Source organism: Ceratotherium simum, chromosome 13 (genome assembly GCF_057802395.1).
Source record: "Ceratotherium simum simum isolate JZ-2026a chromosome 13, ASM5780239v1, whole genome shotgun sequence".
Lineage (NCBI taxonomy): Eukaryota > Metazoa > Chordata > Mammalia > Perissodactyla > Rhinocerotidae > Ceratotherium > Ceratotherium simum.
Window position 1 is genome coordinate 47,533,598 of NC_141912.1, and position 18,617 is coordinate 47,552,214.

Below are 18,617 nucleotides of genomic sequence, written 5' to 3' on the forward strand. Positions count from 1 at the left end.
AAAAGTAAAGGACTGTGCCGAGTTTCAGAAACTCAAGTCTGCCTGGTTCCAAAGGGCAAGGCAGTTTTAGAGTTGGATGACTGTGAGAATTAAATGACATAATTTCTTTAAAAAGCACTAGGCACAGTAATTGGCGTTCAACAAATATTGCTCTCACACAGATCCGTCCGGGAATTGGGTCTACTTACACAGGAGGGGAAAAAAACTGGCGCAATTAATTATACTTGTTTCTAACTCTAAGGCCCATCTTCGATTACAATAATCTTCCGCCCTTCTTCAAATGGAGGCTAGAAAAAAATGCCTGGCAATATCTCAAATCATGACTATTTCTCCCCCAGATCAGGTAACAAATTATATTTTCGGGAGAGAAAAGAGATTTAAAAAGTTGTCTTCAGCGGAGAGAGACTGAAGGAACCCAATAACTTATTCCCGTAAAATAGGATGTATTTTGTGCCTAGGGTTTTTTTCCGACGAAGAAATGCTTCTGATTCGTAAAGAACTTTGTAAGATAAACTGCGGAGTACCGGTAGCAGCTGGGCCTCTAAAGGTCAAAAGCAAGCGGGCTCGCCCTTTCCCTCGCCACCTCTTTTCTTTCAGGTCCCCCACAGCCTGCTGCTCTGCAAAATGCAACACCGCATCGCCACTGCGAAAAGTGGGGCAACCCAGGCTCGCTTTGCCTATCAGCAAAAACTCTTTATACTCCTCTGAGGCGACAAACCATACCAAACCCCCGGCCCAGCTGTGCCGCACTACAGGGCGGAAGACCAGCCACAGCTCCGCCGCATTCCTCCCCCATCCGCTCGCCGCACCTGGACGCGGCCCGCGCGCGACCCCCGGCCGTGACGTCACCGCACCTGGCACCAGCCGGGGGGCCGGGCGGTGAGCCGGAACGCGGCGGGGGCGGGGCAGGGAGAACGAGGGATTCTCGCGAGATTTGTCTCCTCCCGGGCCCAGCTCCCGGCACCTTCCCGGCTGCTGTCCGAGTCTCCCCCCCAGTCTTTGGCGTCGCGTTCTAGAACGGCGGGTGCCGAGGGCGCGGCGAGGGGGCGGGCTCCCGGGCGGCGCTTCGGGTTGGAGCCAGCGGCCGGGACGAACCAGCAGGTCCCACCCCCTGCAGGAGCGACCAGGGGTGGGAAAGCCGCCGTTTGGGCGGGCGGGGGAGGGCCCTCCCGCCGCCGCGGCTTCGGCGGAGGAGCTGCCGCCGCCGCCGCGTCTTCCTCACGGGCCGCGCTGACGGGACTGTGTGGGGAGCGCCGCGGGCGGATGGAGGCGCCTCCTGGCTCCGCCTGAGCTCAGGAGGGGCACGAGCGCGCACAGGGCCCGCCTGCTGCCGCCAGAGCGGCCGCGCGAGCAGGAGGAGAGCAGCGGGCGCCGGGCTTCTCCCCGCGGGAGCCCCCAGCATGGGTAAGAGACTCGGGGGCGCTTCCCGCCGGCCCCTCCCGAGGCGGTGAGGCGGGTTCCCCTCTCGGTGTCCGCGGGGAGGGGACGGGGGTCCGCCCCTGCTCGGCACCGGCGCCCCCTCCCCCCGCCCTCCTCGCCCTGCCTTCCACCTTGCTCTCCTCGCGGAGAAATGGGTCGGAGGGCTCGCGGGTGCCTCCTCGCGCGCTCCCCTCCCCGCCTCTTTCCCTGCTCCCGGGGAAGGTGCGGGAATGGGGGGCGAGGGCGCCCGGCCACTCCTCTTCGCCCCTTGCCCAGCGAAACTCAGCCCCGAGCTTCCCTCCGTTCCCCAGCCCCTTCCTTCCCTCCCCCTTCCTGGTCGGTGGGGGAGGGTGATCGAAAAACTTGACAAAGTAGCACTTTCAACTTCTTTATCCTCTGTGAGGCGTTGTATATAGATTGGCGTTTTAAAAAGTTTGCTGCTGTTAGAAAAGGCAGTTTCCGCCCCCCCCGCTTAAGGGATGCCTCAAGGATAGGGAAGCTTGAGTGTTTACTCCGTTTTCTATCTAGGCAAGTGTGTTGGCACTTGAATATTCAATCTCTTCCTGAGGACCGGGTTGGGGTTTGATAGGATTTCAGGGTTGAACCCTTTGAGAAGCGGTTTCCTGTTTGGAGTGAGACTTCCTTGCTAGAGGAGAGAAAAGTACAAGGCCTTATATATTATTTACTATGTGCTTTAAAGATTTGTTTGGAGCTAGAGAGGGTAGAATATGTTGCAGCCTGCTTTGAAAGGGAGTTTTGTTGAGTAGTGTAACAATTCTTTTGGTAACAAAGTTCAGTGTGGGCTAGGCACTATCTCCCTCTATCCTTCAAAAATTAAAAGCAATTTAAAAGATAACCGCTTCCCTCCTCAAATCAAATGCGTGCCACCATAAAGCATAAATTTGTGTCACCTTAAGGCATAAGCATGTTCTGTAAGAGTAATTCCAGTTTTGGTTTTGTTGAGTTTTGTACGAGTAATCCTGATTTTTGCAGGAGGACGCTATCACATTTTGCAGTTGAGAAGTTGGTACTGCTTCGTATCAACAATTAACCGAAATTAATAATTCATGAAACTAACATGATTTAGAAGCAGGACAGAGTACTGCTGATGTGGCACCTTCTGCCCTCACATTGTTTTGTGAGAAATGCTTTAAGCGTAGTGTTTATAGACGTTCGCCTAGCTTTTCTGTTTTTTCTTAGACTTTCAACTTGTATGTTCCCTCATCTCCCTCTTGCTTTCAGGTAACTTTTGTACTCAAAGTGCTCTTAAACTCAGAAACAGTCAAACCTTTGCAGTTTGGAACTTGGAAATGAATTCCTTTCTAATTGATTAGTTGAGCTTACTGGGTAATTGAGGGTTTATTCCTTTAAGCATCAAATTGTAAAACCACTTTAACCGCTTTGGATGAAAATCGTACTAAAATTAAATATGCAATTCTTCTGTCTTAAATAGGATGCAGACTGTAATTAAACCTCTTGATGACCTAGGGTCATCATTTGTGACTGTCAGTTACTGTGATGCCTTGAGGATCTCTCGGATTGTATGTGGGACTGTTGATCAGGTTCCTTTGCATTTCGAAGCTATTTAAATAAATATTTTTCTGCTTTGCTGTTGGATGTGCTTGTCACTGTGATTGATGTCCCCCTTCACCCTCTCTTCTCAAATTTTTCTGCAAGTGTGGAAATCATATTCAGATTTGTAGTTCTGCATAAGGGAAAGATAAATAGACCCTTACTTAGTGTATGAGATCCTTTCTTGAGAAAAGTAAATGGATATCAATACTTGGACATTGGAGTATCTATTTTAATTGTCCAGAGGCCTTTTCTTAGTGACTTCCTTGCTGTGTTCTGGTTAGGTGAGTTGCCAGATTATCTTGGTAAAGTGTCATATTTGCATCCTCTCAACTTGACTACCCAGAATGTATTTTGAAGGTTGGTTCCTGGGGGGCATTTGTAGTTAATTTTTGAAAGATATCTTTCAGACACTTCCATATGAAGGTGTACTTTAAATTTATTGATCATGTAATACTAAAATTATCAAAATCGTTTAAAGGGAGTTTCCTCTTTAATATAAATCTTATTTGCTTGGTTTTGTTAGCAGTCTTTATTATGATTTAAGATGATAGCATAAAATATTTATATGATATTTCATCGGGTTTGTCACAAAATGAAAAAAATCTTTAATTTCTTTGTTTTGAAATAACTTGGATATCTGTTAAGTAGTGGTTCCTACATTTAGGTGGTACAGCTACAGAGTTAAGAGCATGGGCTGTGGACTAGGACAGCTTAGGGTCAAATCTTGGCTCTTCCACCTACTAGCTGTTGTGACTGAGCAAGTCACTTAACCTCTCTGTGCTTCAGTTTCTTAATCTATAAATGGGATAAAAATGTCAACCTCATAGGATGTTAGGAGGGTCGAATGAGCTAATACTTGTAAAGTGCTTAGAACAGGGCCAGTGCTAGTTGCTGTTATTTTCATTTTCAAATGATTTCCCTAATTCTTGCACCAACTTGAAAAAAAACAATTCTCAACTTTTGACCTTTGTTAGAAGCAGCATATTCTATTTAAAGGACCAGTGGGATGAGATGATTTTGTACCAATGCAGAAACTGAATATTATGTAATGTATCCTTACAAAAATTATGTAGGAAGATATTTTTTTTCAATGTTGGGTATACTGTAAGTAAGTCCCTTATTGGTAGTAAGTTTAATAGTTTAGGAAAAACTAAGTGCAGTGAGTACTAGTAGAGACATTTGAATTTGATGTTAAACTAAAGCACTGTTTTTAGTTTCTACATTTGTTAAATGTGGTAGAATGCTTATCATTTGAGGCACTCTGTGTGAAAGACTTTGGAGAGATCTTTAGAGAGATAGAAAGGCAATACTTATTTTTCTTCCAAAAGTACATCTGCATTTTGGAGCAGAATTAGACAGAAAGCATACAGCACAAATGTGAATTTACTGTATGTGAATTTTTATGTTTGAAAAAGAGGATTTTAAGGGTTGAATTTCTCTTAATTTTACATGAACTTATGAACTTTTCAGTTTATTTTTTTATAAGCTCACATATATAACAAGTCAACATGTTTAAATTATGAGGCAGTTTTAATGGACAGAAATATACAGTGGGTTTAGAATGCACTTCTGTAATAGAGTGATTTATTTCTTTGTTTTACTTTGTTGCACTGTTTGGAGAAAATCTTGATTTATACAGATAATTAGTGGCGAATGGAAATTGCCTGCTAATGGCTCACCTTTCAATCTCAGGATTAATTTCAGTTAAACTAATCCAGAGCATGAAAGAGGAATATTAGGAAGTTTTTGTTTCAAAGTTGGATCACTAGCAAATCTAATAATCAGTTGTATTCCTTAATTAGTAAGGACTCACGATCACATTTTTCTAAGTGTTTCAAACTTTGAATAGTAACAATTCTATAGAATCACATTAAGCGTGAAAATACACATTCATAATATTTTATCTTTCCATATAGAAACTAGCCTGAAGTTAGCCGTATATCTCTCTGAGGGATTTGCAAAGTAAAATGTTGTCGCATTAACTTAATATGATCTAAATTTTAAGGCATTTAAGATAAAAAAAAAGTTATAAACATGAAGTGCTTTTGGTTCATTCCATATTGCCAATCAAAAATACCTCCAGGGGCCAGCCTGGTGGCATAGTGGTTAAGTTTGTGTGCTGTGCTTCGGTGGCCTGGGTTCGTGGTTCAGATCCCGGAACCTACACCACTTGTCGGCCATGCTCTGGCAGCGACCCCCATACAAAATAGGGGAAGATTGGCCACAGATATTAGCTCAGGGCTAATCTTCCTCAGCAAAATAAAACCAAAAAAAAAAAAAAACCAAAAAAAAACCTCTCCAAATTTTTATTGATACATAGTCTGAATCTGTGATTTTTTTCTCCCCTCCTCTGTCATGGAATATCCTGCTCTATTAAATGTATTTTAAGTATAATAAATCTTTAATTTTCTAATGTATATAGAGCAGTGGTGCTGTGTCGAGGGCTTGCAGATAGGCAAAGAAAGAGGTGTAACGATTCTTGGTTTGTGTGAGAATAGGACAGAACTGCAGATCTGCTTCCTAGGTAGACTGGTGAAGCAAGTTGTGAGAAATCTGAAAGTTTTCAGAGTTTGTGTTTAGAGAAGCAAGGGTGAATAAAAGCTAATATGATGTGATTGAAATTTAGGTAAATTGGGAAATCATTATGATGGAGCTGTAACTTGCTTACTTGTAGGATTTGATATCCAACTACTAGACAGATTGACCTCAAACAGGATTTAGGTCTTTCTAGATGGGAGAGAGACCAGAACACTGGTCTGAGAAATTTGGATGAAGGTCCACGTATGCCTACAGTCAGCTTTTCAGTATAGGGATATGTGTAGCAAAAGGCAGTGTGTAGACAGATGGAGCAGGCCAGCTTGGTGTGCGAGTGGCATGGTGGTTGGTAGCAGGCACTAGGTAGAGGTTCAGACTGGCATCTTGGGCGAAAAGGGAGGAAATGGGGTTTGGCAGTAGGCCTCGAAGACCTAGCCACAGGGGAACAACCAGACGGAGTTCAGATTTCTTATGAGAGATACGAGTTAGATATTTGTTCCCAGGAACAAAAATGACCTTGGTTATTGAAATTGTTGAGAGTGAGCCAAACAGTGATCTTGACAAGATGTTGACCTCCTAAGCTATAGATGCTGTATACATGTTTTCTGTCTTGGGATTATAGTCTACATTAGTAGCTGGATCTGTGTGATATAAGTGGTTCTGGATAACTGGGCTAAAATTAGATCCTCTGTCTAAATGCTCAAAGATGTTCTGTGGTCACAGTCTAGCACTCCCTGTGTTTATTTGGTCTCAGGGATTTGATGTGTCTGCTTCTTTGCTGCTGTCTCTTTTTTACCTGAGTTCCTTTCTTTCAGACCCAGTACAAAGCAGATTACAAAGTTTCAGTATACTCTGCTGTTTCAGGAACAAGCACACAATCCTTAACAGTGTTAAGTAGTCATAGCTGCCAATATAATAATAAACAGGCAAGTAAAGCATAAGAAATTTGAAAGTACTACTAATTGTTGGTGCCTTGGTTTCACTAAAGTAGTGTAAAGCTAGTTATTAAGAAAGACTTTTCTTGGGATTTTTTTGTAGTGTGTATCTGTCTTTTTCAGTCCTCCCTCACACTCCCCCACAGCTGTCTTTTAGGTTTATGTTAGATGGATGTTCAGACTAGCTCATAGACTCATTTATTACCACTACTAAGCAGATAGAATTCTCTTCATAATCTTACTAGGGCTTCTCTGACCTGAGACCGTGCTGTAATACTTTACTTTTTCAGTTGTAATCTTAGTGTTAGCCCTAAATGAGGAAGGCATTTTCCTTCTGGGCTCCTAAATGTTTCCTGCTTTGGACTAAATTTGACATTACCTCTTTTTTCTTTTGTTTTGGTTTTTGCTTGTTAATTTCTGAAGGTCTCAGGTGCCTGGGTGTTCTGTTCTCTTATCAACTGCTTTCATTCAACCGAAAGCATATTTACTAGTTGTTTGCACTTAAAGAAATTTTACTCTAAGACGAAACTCTGTTTTTTAAAAATTCATTATTCTAAATTGATATCTAGCCTAAGCTGTTGATCTGGTGTCAGATATGGCAGTGTTATGGACTCTTGTCTTTCCTAGAACCTATTTATACCATATCAATCCTTTCCAGTGCCTCCAGTTCACTTGCATTTTATAACCTTTCAAATTTTGTATGCTTTATTAAACTTCCCAGCATGATCCCATTGTTTCTTAACTAGTTTAAAAACAGAGGTGCCTAACATGAGATCCAAAGTTCCAGTATCTATTTTGTGCCACTTAGCTCAGGTTCTTTTTGACGATTCAATGGCCAGGTAATTCCGAGAGTTACCGTGTGGCATCTAATCACTAGGAGTTTCTAGTAGAAAAATACTTTAACTATGGTAACAGTGACAAACAGTTACCAACAACATTAAGAGAAAGGTTCTCTATCACAAGGTCACATCATCAGAGAAAGGAGCTTTAGATGAGAGATTGATTAATCAAGGAGTATTTGCCTTAATGTGAGGAATGTGGTTAATGCCATGCTAGGCACTAGGGGAATTAGGAAAAATATGTTTTGGTTTATAGCCGTGTTAGGGGTTGGGCATGTTATTAGAATCATCTGGATTTTTAAAAAATTTCCCACAAACCCTAGAGATTCTGATATAAATGCTCCAGCCTCTCCTTCTCTCCAGTTGCTGATGAGTGTCATGAATGTGTTGTGATGGGAATAAGACTTAACGTGATAGGAATAAAACTTAACATGTGAATCATTAGAAATCCAAACGAGAGGGAATGTAGTACATTAAGAGGATATATTCCAATGTCGGAAATGTTAAAATGTAATAGTAGAAACATAAGGAATGTCTGGATATAGATTCCTGCATTGGAAGGCAAATAGGATTTGTTCATGTCTCATTAATTTGACGGTGACATAGTGAGTGAGTACTTGGCAGGAGCCAAGATAGTTTTTTATCTACTCCTGGCACTGAGTCTTTACAGTGAATCATGCCTTCATTTGAACTGATATCTTTAAGATTCTTTTACCTGAAATATTAAAACTGTTTTAACCTTCTTAGTATCTATCAGTGTCCCAGTACTGAGGAGGCCAGAAATTTACCTAACATCTAGACTGACTTTATTAACTGTAAGAGTATCATTCTTAAGAGTATTTATTTATCACGATTATTGTAATAATCAAGTGCCAAATTGTTTGTTTTGGATTATAAGTATAGAAGTTCGTATATTTGTAAAATTGAGAACATATAGTGTTGGTTAAAGTATAATGTTTTTAGGAAACATACGAAGTTAGATTTTCAAATGTATACTCTTCTGCATTTTTTCCTCATTCTTTATGTTAGAAACAGCTTTTAATTTACTTAGAAATGTGTTCTGATATCAAAGTTTTATATTAGACTTTAATTAAAATTCCTGCTCTGCTGCAGCAGGTTGCCCTCTGATGAGTATTTTGCCTTGCTGTTTTGGAGTGTGTGTATACGCATGCGTGTGTGCGCACATGTTACGTAAGTCGAAGACTCTTTATTTACTACTAATTGGACCATTCTTATCAAACACATTTTATGAAGCAGTTAAAAAAATTACCTTAAATGATGAAAGTAAATCTGTTGAGAGTTCAGAATGAATGTCAAATGGAAATGTAAAGGCTGTATTTTAAATCTCAAGATACCCCCTTTCCCACAAAAATTTCTTATATTTTTTATATTCTCTAAAACCCAATTGAACTTATAATTAGAACCTCATAGTTTAAAGCCTAAATGAAAACTCCTTTGTTATTCTCTTCATTTCATATGTAATGACCTTACTTGCCCTGAGCTTATTGATGCAAGAGACCACATCACTTATTTTATTCTATTTAAAAAATTTAACACCGTTAATAACTAGTAGAAATTTGAGAGCCTGCTATGTGTCCACTAAGTCTATGATTTAATAATACTTTAATTTGGAGTAATTGGGGCGAGGGGGTCAGTCTAATGAATAATACAAAACTTAAGTATATTGAAATATGTCCACCTAAACCAGGCTAACAGAATGTTGCCTAATGGAGCTACTATTTTAAGTTGGTGGATGAGGTCTGACTTTCTTTTTAGAAATAAACTGTTTAATCCTTTCTGTATGACTCATTGAGGCTCCTAAATCGCTTTAGTAGAGAATCAGTAATCTGGGCTATTAAGCATTTTGTCAGATGGGTCTGCTGATTGCCTACTCCATGTATGTTACATTGATGTTACATGCTTCTAGTAAGTAAAGGGAAAATCATCTATTTTGCAGATGAGAGATATTTTTATATGAATCTACAATTTATCATGTTAAACAAATTTAAGCATAAGGGCTTAATGTGCTTAGAAAAATTTAAAATAACTTCAACAACATTGGTTGAAATGTAAAATTATACCATTTTAAATGGATGTTGTGAAGCAAGTATACACATGTTCTTTGAGGCATACAAAAGTGATAAATTAAGTATATAATTTAAAATTTCCTAGTAGCCATGTTAAAAAAGTAAAAAGGAACAGGTGAAATTAATTTTAATATTTTGGACTTGTTGGGTTAAAGAAAATACATCATTTCAACATGTATTCACTGTAAAAAGTTATTAATGAGATAATTTACGTTTTTTTTCTTTCTTTGAAATCTGCTGTGTATTTTACGTTTATATAGCATCTCTGTTTGGACTAGCCACAATTCAAGTGCTCAGTAGTCACCTGTGGCTGGTGGTTACTAGCTAGACAGTGCAGTTTTAGAATGTAAGCCTTATAGGTTGGTTGTGAATCTAATGTGAGTATATGTGAAAATATTTTTAAAGTATTATGCAGCTGTAAATTATTATATAAGGAACTGTACTTTTTTAGGGTTTGTCAATGATAAGCCATTTTTGGCTGTATCTGATTAACTCTGATTAGATATTTAATTAGTGATAATTTATTGTAATTAAACAACTACAGTATATTTTCTCATGGAAAAAAATGCTCACTTTAGTGGATTGTGTGTAATAGGCCTGAAGTTATTTCATTCTGTTTTCTAAATAAAATGTGGTTTTTGGCATTTGGCCTATGATCTGTTAGAGAATTTGAAGCTTTTGAATGACATTTGGATTGTTTCTTGAAGTATAACTTGGCCTTAGTAATAAGAGAGCTGTTTTTTCAGTTTATGGTGCTTAACTTCAGAGATAAGTAAGATTTAAGAGTAGTATTTCACAAATAAATGAATACTCTTGATCAAGAGCTCAAAAGGAAAACAGAAATAATTATTGGGGATGTAATAAGTTTTCAGAAATGACATAGGGAAAATATTTCAGAAGCCTGTCAGTTTTAAACAAGTAAAATTTTGCTTGGGTCTTTGTGGTAGAATTGTTCTGGGTAAAGGGTCTATATCTTTTATTGGATTTTCGGTGAGGTTTATGATCTGAAAAAAGTTCTGAAGGACTGTTAAATAGCTATTATGTGATTTCTTTCCACATTCCAACATTTCTAGTTCTTTTTAATCAGTCACATCACACACTAATTGTTTTTTTCCAGCATAATAATAATTATAATTCTATCTTGTCAGTAAATACTTTGGTTTAAATTCGACAGATGTTTCTTGAGGCCTTTGTGTATATCAGCACAGACAGAAGCACTCAAAATAAAAAAGTGGGCAAGATTCTTGCACTCAGATTGCTTAATCATTAGTGGGGAGATTGCAGTATTTTGTGATAGATGTGAACATTTATTAGGTACCTCTGTTTCAGGCATAATTTTAAGCACTTTACAGGCATTATCTCATTTGATTCTCACTACAAATCTATACATTTTTGGGTACTGTTATTTTTCTCATTTTACAGATTAGGAAGAAAGCACAGAATAGTAGTTACTACTGAATCCACGCAATCCTATTCCAGTGCTTGTATTCTTAATCACTATAAAATGTGGAATGAATTCCTAACTCTTCCTCTGAGAGGTGTCATTTGGGTTACAGATAATGGACATTCTTTTTTAATTTTTATTTGTTTTTATTTTATTGAGGTCATAATAGTTTATGACACTGTGAAATTTCAGTTGTACATTATTATTTGTCAGTTACCATATATATGTGCACCTTTATCCCTTGTGCCTGCTCCCCAACCCCCTTCCCCTCTGGTAACCACTGATCTGTTCTGTTTGTCCATGCATTTGTTTATCTTCCACATATAAGTGAAATCATGCAGTGTGTGTTCTTCTCTGTCTGGCTTATTTTGCTTAACATAATACTCTCAAGGTCTGTCCATGTTGCAAATGGGACGATTTTGTCTTTTTTTATGGCTGAGTAGTATTTGTGTGTGTGTGTGTGTGTTTGTGTATGTGTATACATACCACATCTTCTGTATCGATTCATCAGTTGATGGGCACTTGGGTTGCTTCCACGTCTTGGCTATTGTGAATAATGCTGCAGCGAACATGGGGGTGCATAAGTCTCTTTGAATTGTTAATTTCAAGTTCTTTGGATAAGTACCCAGTAGTGGGATAGCTGGGTCGTATGGTATTTCTATTTTTAATTTTTTGAGAAATCTCTGTACTGTTTTCCATAGTGGCTGCACTAGTTTGCATTCCCACCAGCAGTGTATGAGGATTCCCTTTTCTTCTCATTCTCTCCAGCTTTTGTTATTTTTTGTCTTGGTAGTTATAGCCATTCTAGTGAGTGTAAGGTGATATCTCATTGTAGTTTTGATTTGCATTTCCCTAATGATTAGTGATGTGGAACATCTTTTCATGTGCCTTTTGGCCATCTGCATATCTTCTTTGGAAAAATGTCTGTTCATATCTTCTGTCCATTTTTTGATTGGGTTGTTTGTTTTTTGTTATTGAGTTGTATGAGTTCTTTATATATTTTGGAGATTAACTGATAATGGGCATTCTTGATCCTCCTTATACTGCCCTACTTTTTTTTTTAATCCATCCTCTCCACATTGTAATTTACTTTGTAATTTCCTTATATACTGTGTTTATTTCTGTCTCACCCTGTTAGAATATAAACTCCAGGAGCACAGAGAGCTTCGTTTTTTTCCTTACATGTATCCAAGTGCCTGGAAGAAGCGCCTTCCAGTAGCAGCCACTGAAATATTTGTTGAATCAGTATTGAGTGTGATTATATTTGTGTTGCAATAAGAATTCAAAATTTTAGGCAATATAATATCTTTCATTTCACTGCTACAGATAACTGTTGAGTACGTACTATACGTCAGGCAATGTGATGGGGTTTGGGAGTACAAAGATGAGTAGTAAAACATAGTCCCCTGCTCTCAACCCTGGCCAGATAATGTTTTTTTTGGTAATTTAAATTTAACATTTCTTTGATGATAAGAATTTAGGTTCTTGTTTTTTGTCTGCATGCATTTATTTTTGGTGAATGCTTAGAAACATGGAGAAATTCAAATGATTACTTCAGATGTTTTTCATGATTCTGATTATTATAGGTTCTGCAGTTGTCCATATAGCTTCATTATTATTATTTTTTTTTTTTGTGAGGAAGATCAGCCCTGTGCTAACATCTGCCAATCCTCCTCTTTTTTTTTTTGCTGAGGAAGACTGGCCCTGGCTAACATCCGTGCCTCATCTTCCTCCACTTTATATGGGACGCCGCCACAGCATGGCTTGCCAAGTGGTGCATTGGTGTGCGCCCGGGATCCCAACCGGCGAACTCCGGGCCGCCGCAGCGGAGCGCAGGCACTTAACTGCTTGTGCCAGCAGGACGGCCCCCATTATGTTGTTTTTAATTGCAGTAACATTAGTTTATAACATTATGTAAATTTCAGGTGTACATCATTATATTTTGATTTCTGCATAACGCTTTTTTTTTTTTTTTTTGAGGAAGATTAGCCCTGGGCTAACATCTGTTGCCAATCTTCCTCTTTTTGCTGAGGAAGATTGGCCCTGGGCTAACATCCGTGCCCATCTTCCTCTACTTTAGATGTGGGACGCCTGCCACAGTGTGGCTTGATAAGTGGTTCGTAGGTCTGTGCCCGGGATCTGAACCTGTGAATCCTGGGCTGCCAAAGCAAGGCGTGTGAACTTGACCACTACACCACTGGGCTGGCCTCCATTATGTTTTTAAAGTCTACTTAGAAAGCGAGTGAAATTGTCTTTGTAGCAACTTCCCATTTTTTGGGAAGCTTAAGATTTCTTTTTAGCTGATATTTTGCTGATTATTAGCATTTAGGGAATGCTTACATTGCTAGACATTTTATTGAGCATTTAATCCCCACAGTAGCATTCTGGGGTAAAACATCATTGTTCCCATTCTTCAGATTCAGAAATTAAAGTGAGAGAGAATGTTACTTACCCAAGGTCAGAGACTGTGTGTGGAGAAGGCAGGATCAAACTTGCATTGGTCTAATTTCAAAGCATGTCATCTTAATTATTTCTTAAGACATTTTGGGAAAGGGAGAGAACGGTGAGCTAAAGAGAGCAAGCAATATGAATTGAAATGACTATCCTAATGTGGTTTAAAAATAAATTTAAATATTTTTCACCTAAAAATTGTGCATTGGTATTACACATTGCTCATGTATTTGGGTAATTATTTTCTCTTAAAAGACTTTTAACATATTTTAACTGTGTGTTACACATTAGTCTTTTACTTACATATCCAGTAGTTTATCAAAGGATTTTTCTGGTGAGTTCTATAAAACTTTATGACAAATATTTATATGGTATTATTTTTTATCTGGCTTGAAAGGTGCTTAAAACTAATTTCTAGTGTTTTCTCAAAGTTAATAATGGGAATAAAAATCGGAATGAGGAATATTTAATTGAATTTTCCAACTTGTTTTCTCTTTAGATGAATTTTGTATGTTTGTTGTTTTTAAGATTTATCATTTTGGGAGGAGGCATTAATCACATGTTGCATGGTGATTTTTTTGTTTTGGACTAATTCTTAAGTAATGAGTCTTTGTGAGATTAAAATCTTTTTTTGTTTTCTAAACTTTAAGGTTATTTTCGTGGATATCTGTCACTTTTTGATCTGATTTAGTAATGTTAAAAGGAATGTAATACTGTGTAAAAATTGGCTTATACCACATTTTCTTTTTTTTTGGGTATGTGGTAAGAGTATATGCTACTAGGCAAACTTTTGCACTCTGTTTGAAATACAAAAAGGAGGGGTGGGTGGGTTTTGTGTATGATATGTTAAGAAGGACTGGATTTACTTATCTCTGTTGAAAAGCGTAAGAAATGTTGCTGAAGTTCTATATTTAACACACTTGAGGAAATAAATGACAGAAATTTTAATATTATATAGCTAAAAGGACTTGAGGGATGATAATGTGCTTTTTCTTAGTATTTTGACCAATGGATCTGGGTAACTTGAGGGAACCTAAATAATGAAATGTCATCGGTTAATGACATTAAGCAGTCCTCATTAATTTTGCATTTCTCCATTTATGGGTCAAGATAGTCCTGCAAATAAGTTTCTGGTAAAGATTTTGGTTTATTGTAAAAATGAATATTTGATCTGGAAATAAAAAGTAAAAGTACTTTTTATTTATTTTTTTGAATAGGAAAAAAGAGGTGGAACCATTAAAATGTTTCTATCATCTTACTGCTTCTTTGGCTGTAAAGCTTCTAATTGTTTCTTAAAGTATATTTTTGTTAATTTTTGTATAGCTTTCTATATTTTGTCCTTTGCTATAATAAACAAAGGTTAATGCTCAATGGTATAATATAACCAGTGGTGTAATATAGAATAAGGTTAATTTGACCCAAATAGATGCCGTTGTGATATTTATCTATATTGTATTGACCAAAACCAAAGTAAACATTCTCTAGTGAATGCCCATGTAACTCAAACCTGTTTGGAATTTGTGTAAACTGTTTATATTATTTTTTCATGAAATGATTTTTCATTATTAAAATAATATGTGTTTATGAGGGCAGAGCAATCGGAAAACTTTTGTAATATTCCCATCAATATTTTTGTGCATAATCTTTTAAAAATTTCTGGATTTTAAGATTTTTAAGCTTGGTTTTCAGACCTTTTTTTTTTAAATCAATGTGTTTTTTTTTTTTAGAAAAAAATCACTATTTAAAAAAAATTTATTAACAACTAGTAGACTCCTTAAAAAAAATACTCCACCAGCACCCCCCTGTCCCTGATGCAGCCAGGTTGTTAAGTAAAAATATTTCTTCTTTTTTTTTAAGTGAAGATGACATTCTTAGAGTGGCTGTCCTTCATTTTAAATACTTCGCTTCTTTTACTTGTTTTTCAATCCAGGTTGTCATATTTTTCTTTTTAGTTCTTACAGATGCTTTTAATTCTTTGTCTTGTTTGCTGCAAATATTTATTCCCAGTTTCCAATTTGTTTGCTTTGAAATTTTGATTGTTTTGTTTGCCTTAAGTTTAGAAATTTCTCCTCTCTCCACAATTTTGATAGTCATTTCCATTTCCTTCCCTCCCTCCTTGCCTTCCTCATCCTACCTTCCTTTCTTCCGTGTGTGTGTGTGTGTGTGTGTGTGTGTGTATGTGTCTTAAGATTTTTTTTTTACTCAACTAGAATTTATGGGATATGGTGTGAGATGAAAATATATATGGAGCATATTTCCCTTATGCAGAATTTTTCAACCTTGGCAGTATTGTGTTGACATTTTGGGCCAGAAATTGTTTGTTGTGGGGGGCTGTCCTGTGCATTGATGGATGCTTAGCAGCGTCCTTAGCACTCTACCAACTAGATGCCAGTAGCATTCCCTGAGCTGTAAAAACCAAAAATGTCTCCAGACATTGCCAAGTGTCTCCTATGGGGGAAAATCATCCTGGTTAAGAACCATTGCCCTAATATAAATTAGTTCTGAATTTGCGTGTTGTAAATCTAGTTATCCTGAGAGAAAGTGAATTGCTAATTTAGCCCCAAAGCTTATGTTTTCTGGGGCAAAGTTGAGGTTAATGGTTAGAGCTTTTTACTGGGATCAGAGGGATTGTGTTCACACAGACACACACAAAGGCTAAATTTTATTGAGTGCTATTTTTGAATCTGTGGGTCATGTGGTTTTTCTTATTTCATCTATTTGTGTGATAAAACAGATTTTCCAATTTTAAATTTATTCCATGATAGATCCTGCTTAGTTGTGGTGGGTAATTATCTAATTATGCATTTGAGTTTCCTTTATTGGCATTTTATTTAGAACCTTATCTATTTGAGAGAGTACATTTCTGAGTGCAATCTTTGGTCTTAATAGCTTTCAAATTATTTCAAATAATGATTATTTTAAAACAGTGAAGCTTCATAGGCTTGTTTTGTGTTCTACAGTAGTTTGGAAAGAGTTATCCTTTAAAACAAATCGTCCACTTTTGGAAACTGTTTTTTGAGGCTATTTTTAGACCACTTTATGATTTTATTCCTGGATTATTGATCTGTTGATTTAAAAACAATCTCTTGAGTAATGCGTGTTTTTTTTTTTTTTTTTTTTAGTAGAAATTAATCCATTTCACTGAGATTTTTAGGCTTGAAACTTGGTAACATATCCAAGAACCAGCCCAGTTTCATAAGTTCTCACATGCCTCTGGGCCTCTTGAGTCTGGTCCAACTCTGCAGCATCTCTTTTTAGGGTGTTGAGTTGACAGATCTCTTTGTGTATTCTGTAATCTCTTGTGGCTCCAGTTTATTTTTCATTCTCATCCTGATAGGCTTCTTTGAGGTCTTCAGTCTTTTGAGATGCTTTGAAAGTGGATTGCTGGACCATACAAGTGCTAATGCTGTTCGAGGGCGCTTGGTAGAATTGATCAGTTAAATAAACATAATTTCAGTCTTTGGTATTAGGATGACTTTTCACATATTGGCAGAAATATCCCCAAATATCTAGGATGAGTTTATTTTGAAGTTTACTGACTACAGGAGAATCTGGTTCATTTAGCTGTAATAAATGGGAAATTAGTGTTTTTGAATGTAGTTTATCTGAGAAAGATTAAAAATAGAATGCTCCTTTAACATGTGTATAAAAATAGCTTTTACAGCAAACTACTTTTTAAAAAATAAGTTAACTTTACTGGAAAAAACATGGACTATGTTGAAATTAAAGTTGGATTTTTCAGTAGAGATTTTGTTAAAGTGGGTAAAACATATGAAAGACAACTTGGTATAATTCTGCAAGATGGCAAAAATAATTTAAAGAATAATTTAACATAATTTAAAGAAGGTTTATTGTACTGAACTGACATTTACTGCCAGCACATATTTTTTGCTATATCCTTCATAACTCGTTATGGTAATAATTTGAAGAACATTGTGTATTTTTACATATATATATTTTATATATACATATTATATATAAGAATATTATAAAGGACACTGAAGTACTTACTTCTCATATCCAAATATAGACATTATAATTAAGTAGATGTCTAAGAGCAAAAGCACTATTAAAATTGAGTAAATAGTCAGGGACTTGGAAAAAAGTGCATTTATAAGTCAGGATTTCTCCTTCCATATGACTTGTTCTATGGAATCTGTGGTTTCTAAGATAGTGAAGTGATGTTGGAAGATTGGGGTTAACCTTTTTGTATTGATTTTGGTCTTGGTAACTGAATTAGAGGAGAATTCTATCAGAGAGTAGGGCAGATGGGATTTATGGCTTTTTTTTAATGATTTCTTCAGGGTTGGACCATATCCCAGATGACTCTAACTGGCTCTACAACTAGGTGAAATGTTTTGGTGTAAACTGTAGGATATAACATCAGATACCCTCCTGTATCACCTTGAAATGAAACCTTCGTTGGAAAAGAGTGACGTTATAATAAGGAACACTGTTGTGTAGTTGCGGTTCTGACACACTAACATTCTGTAGATAGAATACACTAGGATACTAACATTAGTAACATCTTTCTGATTATAAAACCATTCCATCTTAGGAAGTTTAGAAAATCTAGAGAGAATAAAGGCTAAAGGAGAAGACAGACCCGTAAACTTCTACAGAGCTAACAGTTATTTTAATGTATTTTAGATCTTAAAAAATAAATATATTTTACAGATTTGGTTCATACTTTACATATAGTTTGGTCTCTTGACTTATTCACTTGAAATTTTATTGTACATATTTTCCTAAACTATATCTTTTGTAATTAAATCTTATTCCCTTCTATGGTTTTACCGTATTTTATTTAACCGGTCACCTGTTTTAACATGTAGGTTGCTGAAGACTTTTGTATGTCAGTATCTTTATGATTAAAATTTTGCTGTTGAAACTACATAATTTATATTTTTCATAGAACAATAAGAAAATGCAAATAGTGAGAATGAGGGGGAAACCCACCCAGAGATATTTCCCTATCACCGTGGTATATATCCTTGCAAACTTTTCTTGTGATATATAAAACCAGTGTGTGTGTGTGTGTGTATGTGTGTATTTTATACAGAAGGGAAATCGTATATTTGAAACCTTTTTTCTCTTGATGGTATTATTGTGAGCCTGCATCATTTTGTTCTCTCTTTTTTTAATACGATAGCCTTATTATTCTGATTATAGCAGTAATACATTTTTAAAAAATTAGATATTTGCACAATTTAAAAAGTTAAAGAAAATAAAAATTCCAGTTATCTCATTACTTGAAAAAACTGTTAACATTTTGGTTTATGAATTTCTGTATTCAAATTTTTCTAAGCCCCCCCACCCCCTTTTTTTTCCT

General features: G+C 37.0%; 1 protein-coding gene across 1 annotated transcript in view; it reads left to right on the forward strand.

The window, feature by feature from the left end:
* The first annotated feature begins 1,053 nt into the window (after positions 1-1,053).
* CD2AP (CD2 associated protein) overlaps positions 1,054-18,617 on the forward strand; it is a 139,380-nt gene continuing 121,816 nt past the window's right edge. Inside the window, exon 1 of the mRNA XM_087438688.1 lies at positions 1,054-1,404. Within this exon, the coding sequence (XP_087294814.1) occupies positions 1,401-1,404 (4 nt within the window). The 5' untranslated portion in view covers positions 1,054-1,400. The remainder of the gene's footprint in view (positions 1,405-18,617) is intronic.